This window comes from Vicia villosa, linkage group LG2, assembly GCF_029867415.1.
Source record: "Vicia villosa cultivar HV-30 ecotype Madison, WI linkage group LG2, Vvil1.0, whole genome shotgun sequence".
In the NCBI taxonomy this organism is placed as follows: Eukaryota; Viridiplantae; Streptophyta; class Magnoliopsida; order Fabales; family Fabaceae; genus Vicia; species Vicia villosa.
The window spans coordinates 179,126,590-179,137,672 of record NC_081181.1 but is presented as its reverse complement, the minus strand read 5'-3'; the positions used below and the strand labels follow the sequence as shown (position 1 = coordinate 179,137,672).

The window sequence follows — 11,083 nt, the reverse complement described above, 5'->3', positions numbered from 1 at the left end:
GCCGCAAGAGTAAAACCCTATTCCCAATTCAATTTTGCCTTTTTTTATTTTATTTTTTTATAGTGAATTCTGTTTCTTCAATAATAATAATAAGAAATCTGAATCAATAATGGTATGGATCAATCAAGCCTGGGCCACGAATTTCTTGCACACCCCCTGGCTGGCCCGTACACCCTCTTTTCTGAAGCAAAAATCTGTGGGCCTGAACTGCAATTCACATCCCCTCTTTTCTGAGCCCGACGCTACGTTTTTGGCCACAAAAAAATGTTGTAACAAAAATCTTGCTTGGACTATTGACTGGGCCTGCGTCCATTTTATTCTCTACACCACCAAAATCAGCATGCACCCCCTTTAATTCACATTTTCTATCATTTTAGAATTTAGATTTTAAACTAGTTTTTTACTATTTTCCTTTAGTGATTGAACTAATTTTCCTACTATAATTTTGACATTTAATTTCCTTCATAAAAAGCTCATAAAAATAGTAGTTTTCTAGTTTAATTTTGCATTGATGCTTGCATTGTTTTTGTACTTGTTCCATGTTATTTTGGTATGACGCTTATGCGATTTTATTGCTTGTTTTTTTCGGCCTTATTTTTGGCCTATTCTAGATTTCTTTAGTACATAATTAGGAATTAGAATAACATAGAATAGGATGGTAGACTTAGTTCCCCATTTCATTTCTTTTCCCTTTTCAAACTTTTAAAATACTTAATAAAAAATCGATGAAGATCATACCGTTGCTTTATTTCATGGTAGGAAAGAAATGATTGAGGCGTAGGCCTCGATGTATGTTCTTTCCTACTTAGCGGAGAAGAAATGATTGAGGCGTGAAGCCTCGATGTATTTCTTAACCGTTATTTAGAGAAACGATTGTGGCGTAGGCCTCGATGTGCATTCTCTAAATATTCACAAAAGAACTCCTTTTTGTATTTCCTTTACTTAGCGGAGAAGAAATGATTGAGGTGTGAGGCCTCGGTGTATTTCTTAACCGCTATTTAGAGAAACGATTGTGGCGTAGGCCTCGATGTGCTTTCTCTAAATATGCAAACAAAACTCTTTTTGGTATGATCTAAGTCACAAATTAAATCCCCTTAAAAAACACCAATAAAAAACACTTCAAAACACTAATAAATGGTCAGATTTAAAACAAAGTAAGGAAGTGATGCGAGACCTTGTAGTGGGTTCTCGTCATCATGGAATTACCCTAAAAAACACAAACCAATCTCTCTTTCTTCTCTTAAGGGCACCGTTATCTCCGCTCCATTGCATCCTAGGCTGTCCCCTTATGCAAGAGCGCGAGCGTTAACGCCGCCCACCTAAAAAACACAAAAACAAACAGAAAATCGTGAGCCGAGCTACGGTAACTCTGATTCCTGAAAAGGATACGTAGGCAGCGGGGTAGGGCCCGTGCGAGTACAATTCTTTATTTTCCCTACATTTTGCATTCATTTCGCATTTAGACATAGACATAGTTATACACCCATTAGATAGAAACAGACATAGGTGGATACCATCGAGTACGATGGGCGCGAGGGGTGCTAGTACCTTCCCCTCGCGTAACCGACTCCCGCACCTAGATTCTCTGGTCGCAAGACCCTGTTCCTTCCTTTGTTAGGTTTCCTGGTATTCCTTTCCCTTATGGGATAAATATATTGGTGGCGACTCTGTTCATTTTTCGCGAGCGTGCGACAACATGGAATTAAATTAAATAAAAAATAAATAATGCCACATAAGCCAGCCACGCAATTAAAATAATAATAATAATAAATTTAAAAAAAGTTGCCACATCAAATTTTTTTGATGATGTGTTTGAATTTGAATCAATTCAGATTAAAAATAAAATTTGTTTTACAAAAATTAAAAACTACACAAAACTAAATATTATTATGTGTTTAAAAGTTATTTTATAAAAAATTACACCGATCTAATCAAATTTTATCAAAATCACTCAAACATACTTATTTTATTAAAAATTACATCAATCAAATCAAATTTTATCTCTCACACTTACGCGTACACACTCAAACACACATTCATATACCTGCCCACACACCCGCAGGGCCGGTGAAGAGGCTGTGCAGACAGTGCTATTGCACAGGCCCTCCTAATTAATAGGGCCCATAGTTAACTATTTTACTACCGTTTATTATTTTCAAAAAATGAAAATTATGAAATGAAGTACTAACAAGTAACATCTATTATAATATATAAAAATTAAAGTACCTAGAAATTCCAGATTAACCTAACTGATTCCAAACATAATTAGTCTAACAATTAAGGGTAATTTAGTCTAATTAAACAATACTTAAATTTCGTTGATTTCGTATTTAATGTTGTTGATGTTTTTATTTAAATTAGTTTTTATTCCACTCATTAAATTTGTTTTGCTTTCCACGATTGATTATCAAATAGCATTTAATATTTGCATTTGGAACTGAACGGATAGCCACTCTATAGTCTATTGGTATGATAATTTCACTGTTATCAACCCTAAAAAATCTCTTCCCAATAAGTAACGATTTTTTTTATGCTAAACCATAATCCTCTCTCTCAAGTTCCTCATTCCTCCACTCTCTTCCATCTCTCACGTTTCATCTTCTGCTTTTTTTTTTCCACTTCCACCCTTCTTTTTCTTCTTCTTGCATAGAGTAGGTTCTATCACTGATAATTCAGGTTCTATCACTAATAGTCCTTCTTTGAAACTGAAACCGGTTAATTTTGATTAGTCAATAGATTTTGGATTAGTTAAAAACATTTTGGGATTAGTTTGGGTTTATTTTTGCAGGTGGTTAAGGGCGGAATATTGCAGATGAACTCGATCTACGGTAGTCAAAGAAGTAGGCAACAGAGGTGGTGGTTGTTTTGCTGATGGATCTGAAGGTAATATTGTTGATTTCACTGAAGAGGAACTTAGGTTTTAATATGGGTTATTTTCTCTGTTACTTTCTCAGATCTACACACAGAATATGGTCTCAAATTCCTCAACAATTTCCTCTCCGGAAAAACCTTTATCTCTGGGTAAACTTAAACCCTTTCAAATTCAATCCCAATTTATTTATTGTTTCAAATTTTTATGAGAATTTGATCATTGAAATTTTTATGTTTTGTTTGTTTTTCCATGATTCAGGGATCAATTAACAAAGGCTGATATAAAGGTTTATGGAGCTGTTACTGAGAAAATTGATTATTTGAAATAACCCGTCTAGATTCGGCCACTGCCGCTGTCGATTGTGTTTCCACCATCACACAAACCTCCATCGTCACAACTCATCAAATACAACCATAACAAATATGCCATTTCTTCCACCATGAAAATACTGCTACATTTCTGTAATTACTCAGCTCATCGATTAAGTGATTCCTATATTATTTTCTGTTTTACTCTTAATACTTTATGGTTTTTTCTTGTTTAACACTGTTTAACCTTCAATTATTGTTGATGTTGTTTTTTCAATATGGTTTTGATTTGTTTGGGAAAGTATATGATGAAGTAAATTGATGAGGTTGAGTGCTTATTGTTTTGTCATGTTATTTGGTTATTTTTGTTTTGCAGAGTCACGACAAGTCGGTTTTTGGACTAGAGCATGGCTCAAAACTGGAGTAGGTTCATTGGCACGATAGGTACGTTGCAGCAAGTTTGGTACATGTTTAATATGCATAGATCTCTGAACCGTATGCCCCTTTGGTTTTATGTGAGCCATTGAGGTACTCTGGATATAACACCAGATTGCGTTGCCTCTGCATATTGACTTCAAATAAGAGGATGTTTAATTAATGCTTGGGTTTAGATGTGTATTTTGGATGTTGTTTCCTGTTAGTTAGAAATGTTATACTAATTGAAGTAGTTTGAAAAACATTAGAGAATCTGCAATCAACTGTTAGTATGTTAGCTTTGGGACTGTTTTGTATCGAAATTGAATTTCCTTTGATGTTGCATGGTGAATTGACATGAATGATGAATGGTGATAGTTTATTGTTCTGAATGGTTTTGTTAAGTCATGTAGGTTAGAAAAATGACTCAGATTGTGTGTATGTTAAATGTATGCAATGTGTAAAAGCTTGAATGTGCATGGCCCTTGGCTCTTGAATGTTTGGATTTTGAAACTGGTTGTGTGATGCCCTGTTTGGCCCTTCATTTGAATTCCATGATCAATGAATGTTTAAACTTGCATTTGCTGTTGTGAACTGATGGACCAGATACTGTAATTTCTATGAGCATTAATGTTAGTAATTTTGTCATGGCAGGAATTAATTGGATGCGGCTCAACTGCAGTAGCGATCGAAGAGTTGAAGGTCTCGATTGAAAGCTCAAGCTCCACAGAAAACTTGAAGCGAATGTTGTAACACCCTTCTAAACCCCGCGGCAAATTAAATAAGTTTATTCAGAGTACATGAAATAAGGGTGCCACAATTCAAAATAAATTAAAAACATCGTTCAGTCATGTCATGCATTCACTGAGGCAATTCTCATTAATTAAAACAATTCATGTAAACACAGCGGAATTAAATCAAACAGATTAAGTTTAACATCTTTCAAACTAATCCTTCAAACATCAAAACATAACTAGAGTTATAAAACATAAACTCTAAACATCGCGTCCCCAGTGTTACAACTATCAGAGCATGACACCTGACGCTAACCAAACAACTGACTCATGAGCTAATCCTCACCGAGTCGAACAGCCGCTATGCTCAATCTGAAAATGACAACATGTAAGGGTGAGTCTTCATCATAATTAACAAATGTTATAAGGTTATAAGGCAATAACACATCCTAGCTGCATCGTTCACCCAATTGTTTCATAAACAAACATTCAGACAAGTTTCATCATCACAACAATCAACCAACATGCCATTAATAATTATAACACTGGAATACATCCAATCATGTTATAAAGTATGCATATGTATGAACTGACACTATGCATGTGGTACCAACGTCATCAAATGGGAATAACCCATGACTGATCCAACATCATCAAGATACGGCCCTGCCAGCACAGATTCCACACAATGGGAATCATGCCCTTTACTGATCCAACACATCATCATGGATACAGCATCATCAATGAATATGAATGAATGCAAACATACATGAACATACTTATACCATTGTCAAGTCTATGAGTAACATCATCAAAATACTCATTTCATCATAATCATCATCATCATCACAGTATGTTTATATATATATGCATCATTCAATCACCATCACACTATTAATCATCACATAGATTATTTCACAAGGTTCGTTTAGCTCGAAACGGCATACAAAACATACCAACGGTTCAAAAGTTATGAGTTTTCCAAAATGATTCATTTTTCAAAACCTTCAGCCGTAACGGGTTACGAAAATAATTTTTCAAAAAAAGCTTCAGCCGTAACGGGTTACGAAGAACAATTTTCCAAAACACAGTTTCAGCCGTAACGGGTTACGAAAAGGCGTAACGGGTTACGAAGAACAATTTTCCAAAACACAGTTTCAGCCGTAACCAGCCCAAAAACCCCATTTTCACGACCGTAACCGGTTACAAGCCCGACCGTAACCGGTTACATCACGTGTAACAGCAAAAAAAGCACTTTTGACAGCAGCTTATTTCCATCCAACACGACCCAAATCGAATCATTTCGACCATGCACGAAAAACAGAATCAATTCACAATTATTCCATGTCATTTCATGCCTCAACAACACATTCAAACACAATCAAACATCACAAACAAGCATTTACACATACTTTATCAATTTGAAACACAACATCATCCAAATCGACTCAAATCCCTAACTCTATCATATGACTCAATTGATACGAATTATACCTCTATTCTATGCTATCAACCCCTAACCCGATAATAGTTGATAATCAGACAAGTCCCCCCTTACCTTAGCCAAATTCTTGAATGGGTCTTCTTCCTCTTTGATTCTCTTTCACGTTCTTCAGCTCCTCTTCTCACAACTTCTTGTTTTCACGTTCTAATTCTTTCTCCTCTTGTTTTCCTTATTTTATGAAAAACATAAAATTAGAAATGGGCTCCTTCACACTTACACCCCCACATTACTAATTCCACCATGAGGCCCAACAACTCAACATTTTATATTTCTTTCCACATAATCCCAATAAAATGCTAATTCAAATTAATTAATTTAAAAATTTAATTAAACTAATTAAATAAGAAATTTTGGGATGTTACAAATGTAACAACAAGAAAAATGCAATTGTACAATAGACAATGCTTGACATACTGGTGCCACGATGGCAGCGACATTGGTTTTGTTTTGGTTTATAAATTGATGAAATTGATTTTATAGAAGGTAGTTGAATTATAATTTAGAGAGGGAAAAGAAAAGCGGTGTGATCCTATCTCTATTCAGTAGGATATAATCAGTTATATTGAGGCTATGTTTGAATAAGCAACTTATATATAAGGGCTTATAGATAAGCAGCTTTAATAAGTTATCTTGGCGAGCTGAGAAGTGAATACAATTTATAAACATGTCACAGGTTTCTTCACAAGTTCTTATTATGTTGTTTTATTATTCTGTTGTGTTATTGTTCTTCACAAGCTCTCAATTTCCATAGGCGTGTCATATGTTGTTATTAATATGGATAAATTTTTATCTGATGTAAGGTTGGAATTTAAATATTTATACGACAACAAACAAGGACATGGATGGCACAGAGGCTAAGAATGGTCCTGGAATAAAATGTGCTTCTAATGATCAAGAAGAGTACAAGATATTGAAACAGAAGACACTTAGATATGGTCTTTTGAGAAAAACACAAAGCTAATTACTAGCTTCTCCATCTATGTCCATTGGGAATTTTAATCCGATTTTACTTGTTTATATCTTGAATGAAAATCCTGATTTGATGATTTTTTGAAGATTTGGCTTGGAATATTATGGAGATTTGATTGATTCTCTTTTGGGATGATTTGTTGTAACTTACTCATGAATGTTTGGATGGCCTTTTGTGGGCAATAATTGATTGTTTTTTTTCTCTGAAAATGCCTTTAGATAAATATTTTTAAACATAGAATTAATATTCAGATATTAGCTTAATGATTTAAATTTTTTTGTTAAAATAAAAATTGATAAATATATTTACATTAATGTTGGGGAGACCGCCTTTTTGCAAAAGTTGTAACAAGGTTGGGCATGAATGTAAACAAAATATGGATGGAATTAAGCAAAAGAAAGAACCACAACGTGTATGGGAGCAGAAGAAATCACCTGAGGAACCTAAAAGCTCAAATGAAGTGAGCAAAGCTGTCGATCAAGTGAAGGCTGTAGAAGTACCATGGACAACTATCCAGAGCAAAGGTAGGAAAGGCAAGGAACCTGCAGAAGTAAGTGTTGAAACCAGAAATGGATTTGAAGGACTTCTGGTAGGAGAGAGCTCTCAGATTGAGGGTGTTACATGATCTGCTGGAACGTGAGAGGACTCAATAAAACTGCTAGATGCCTGGAGGTTGGAGTCCACCTCAAGAAAATGCAGATTAGTTGTCTAGCTTTACTTGAAACTAGGGTCAAGGCTAGTAATAGTGAATCTATTAGGAAGAGACTGGGGCTGCACTGGGATTTCAGTGATAACTATGCTCATCATGTGAATGGGAGGATCTGGTTAGCATGGGATCCTCATATTTGGAGCATTATCCCTAGTGAGAAAACTGATCAGTTAATACATAGTGTTGTGTATACCAAGGATGGTGTTCTATCTCATCACCTCACCACTGTGTATGCACACAATTAATTAAATAATAGAAGGATTTTATGGCAGGACCTCAATAGAATAAGTGCTCACCTGCAGGGCCCTTGGATGGTTGTAGGAGATTTTAACAACATTCTGAAAGTAGGTGATAGAATTGGTGGCAATGAGATACACTTGGCTGAGTATATTGATATGGAGGATATGATGGCTACTAGCAATCTCTCAGAACATGAAACTATAGGAGCTTGGTTCACTTGGTCAAATAAACAGGTTGCTAATCCGATTAGTTCCAGAATTGATAGGGCTCTTGTTAATGCTGAATGGCATAGAAGTTTCCCTAATAGTAGTGTTGAGGTGCTCAATCCCAATATATCTGACCATACCCCTATGAGAATTAAGTTGGATAGCAGTCAGACTGTGAAGAAAATCAAACATAGATTTAAATTCCTAAACTGTATAGCTGGCCATGCTGATTTTATTCAAGTTTTAAGGGCAAACTGGATGCATCTTGATAGAGGTAACCCAATGGAACAGTTGTGGAAGAACCTATATAAGTTACAATATAGCACGAAAGGTTTGGCTTGGCAAATGACTGAGGGGATCAGGAATCTGAAAATGAGTAGAGAGAAGCTGGATCAAGCCCAAACTCTGCTAGCCTCTGATCAGATGAATCAAGCCCTGTGTCAAACTGTTAAGTACTGGACTGATGAAGTGATGTAAAGTTCTGAACTGGAAGAAAGGATTCTGCATCAGAAGCTCAAATGTGATTGGATTAATCTAGGAGATGGAAATAATGCTTATTTCTATGCAAATCTTAAATCCAAGAACAAACAAGTCCAGATCCAGGAATTAGAAGACTCACATGGAAATGGGCTAACTGACCAGAAAGATATTGAGAGGGAGGTAATATCTTTCTACTAAAAGCTTATTGGCCAAACTGCTACACAAAGAAGCCATGTGGATATTTGCAGTTTGAGAGGTGGTGCTCAACTTAGTAGAGATCAACAGGATAGTCTTATTGGCCCTGTGACTGAAGCTGAAGTTTGGAAGGCCATCAATAGTATGGGAGAATCTAAAGCACCAGGTGTGGATGGATACAATGCTAAGTTCTATAAAGCTAGTTGGAGTGTTATAAAAAATGATATTATGAAGGTTGTACATGATTTTTTTGTGACTAACAGGATGTATAGGGCTGTCAACTGTGCTCTTGTAACTCTGATCCCCAAAACCAAAGAAGCCAAATCCATGAAAGATATGAGGCCTATAGCATGTTGTACCACCTTGTACAAAATCATTTCCAAAGTCCTCACAACAAGGTTAAACACAGTGATAAATTCAGTTGTTGATGATAGCCAAACTGCCTTCCTTCCTGGGAAAACTATTCATGATAATATCATCCTGGCATTTGAATTATTGAGAGGTTACAATAGGAAACATTTATCACCTAGGTGCACAATTCAAATTGATTTGCAGAAAGCCTATGATACTGTGGAATGGGATTCTCTGGAACAAATAATGCAGGAGATGAATTTCCCCAATCAGTTTGTTAGATGGATCATGATCATGGTTAGAGGAGTCTCCTACAGATATTTGGTAAATGGGCAAGTGAGCAACATTCTCCAAGCAAAAAGAGGGCTGAGACAGGGTGACCCAATCTCACCTCTTCTTTTTACTCTTGTCATGGAATATTTACATAGGCACCTTGCCTCTCTCAAATAGGAAGCTGGCTTTAAATTCCATCTCAGATGTGCTAAGCTTGGAATTACCAACATCTGCTTTGCAGATGACTTATTATTGTTTGCAAGAGGTGATGGAAATTCTATTAGGCATATGATGGAGAACATCCACCAATTCTCTGAGGCTACTGGCTTGAGGGTAAATCCAACAAAATGCAAGATATATTTTCGTGGCCTGACTGATCAGATGCAGCATGATCTTGCTACTGCCATCAAGTTTGGTATGGGTAAACTACCTTTCAAATATTTGGGGGTTCCTTTATCCACAAGAAAGCTCACAATCAATCAATGTCAACCAATTATTGACAAAATGCTCGAGAAAATTCAACACTGGTCAGCTAGTATGCTTAGTTATGTAGGTAGGAAGCAACTTGTTAAAAGTACTTTGATGTCCATAGCTGGATACTGGATGCAAGCTTTCCCCCTCCCCAAGACAATTATTCAGAGAATAGAAGTGATATGCAAAAACTTTCTCTGGTCTGGCAGAGCTGTGGGAAGGAAAGCCCTTGTGGCCTGGGATAAAATTTGTCTTCCTACTAATGCAGGTGGATTAAATTTGACATACCTTAGAGCATGGAACAAAGCTACAATTCTGAAGTTGTTGTGGAATCTCTACATGAAATCTGATAAGCTGTGGATTAGGTGGATTGGAGCTTACTATCTTAAAGGTGATAGCATAATGCAGTGGGAGCCTAAGACTACCAGCTCGTGGATGCTCAAAAGTATAGTTAAGGTCAGAGGGCTTACTATGCAGAGTGAGTATTGGAAAGATAGTATTCAGAAGAACCAGTTTAACACCAATGCTATGTATAAGGAACTGAGGGGTGACTATCCAAGTCAGCCTTGGAGGAAGATTCTGTTTCAAAACTATGCAAGACCAAGGGCATGTTTCACTCTTTGGCTAGCTATTCTGAACCGACTTCCAACAAAATATAGATTGAGGAAGATCAACATTCAAACAGATGGAATTTATAGTTTTGTGAACAAACTGAAAATCTCGAGCATCTGTTCTTTCTTTGTAGGTTTACTAGTCATGTTTGGGTGAATATCATGGAATGGATTGGCTATCATCGAAGATGTAAAAATTGGGAGGAGGAGAAGCAATGGCTCTCTATGGAAACTGCGAAGAAGGGGTGGAGACGCTGCCTTCTTAAGTTAGTTATTGCTGAAGTCATTTACCAGCTATGGCAGCTGCGGAATGATATGATCTTTGGCCAAAGTCATGCTACTGGAGACATTGTTATGAAGATCAAACATACTATTGGTATTAGAGATTGTGCCAAAAGAGCTTTGAAGAACCATATGAGCATGGTTAATACTGTTAGTTGAGTAGTGTATCTTGTCCATCTTGTATTTGTGTTTGTTAGCAGCCTGGATCTGTGTATGATCGGCATGTATCAACTGTTTTGGTAATAAAATTTTATATTTTACTCCAAAAAAAATAAATTTTACATTAATATTTTAAAAACTCAAAATATTTTTAAACTTTTTTACTGTAAAGACTATTTTTATATATATATATATATATTAATAAATTTATACTTATATAAAAGTGAGCAAACAATTTTTTTATACTATATATGTTTAATTTCTTAATTAAAATTAATTTTTTTAAACTTATAAAATTACTAAA

The 11,083-nt window shown here is 35.8% G+C and overlaps 1 protein-coding gene and 1 long non-coding RNA gene across 2 annotated transcripts; both read left to right on the top strand.

The window, feature by feature from the left end:
• Positions 1-2,494: 2,494 nt before the first annotated feature.
• Positions 2,495-4,349, top strand: LOC131647552 (uncharacterized). Its single transcript, XR_009297858.1, has 5 exons — positions 2,495-2,883; positions 2,955-3,021; positions 3,131-3,333; positions 3,557-3,624; positions 4,249-4,349. It is a non-coding gene; the product is annotated as an uncharacterized LOC131647552 (long non-coding RNA).
• A 3,146-nt stretch (positions 4,350-7,495) lies between these two features.
• Positions 7,496-10,779, top strand: LOC131650760 (uncharacterized). Its single transcript, XM_058920466.1, has 5 exons — positions 7,496-7,712; positions 7,833-8,430; positions 8,686-9,359; positions 9,498-10,308; positions 10,473-10,779. The coding sequence occupies exons 1-5, from the start codon at positions 7,496-7,498 to the stop codon at positions 10,777-10,779; spliced, it is 2,607 nt and encodes an 868-aa protein (XP_058776449.1).
• Positions 10,780-11,083: the final 304 nt, after the last annotated feature.

Coding starts and splice junctions, on each gene's coding strand:
- LOC131650760 (XM_058920466.1), top strand. CDS start 7,496: ATGCAGATTAGTTGTCTAGCTTTACTTGAAACTAGGGTCAAGGCTAGT. Junction 7,713..7,832: donor TGTTGTGTATACCAAGGATG/GTGTTCTATCTC, acceptor GGATGGTTGTAG/GAGATTTTAACAACATTCTG. Junction 8,431..8,685: donor TACTGGACTGATGAAGTGAT/GTAAAGTTCTGA, acceptor GGATATTTGCAG/TTTGAGAGGTGGTGCTCAAC.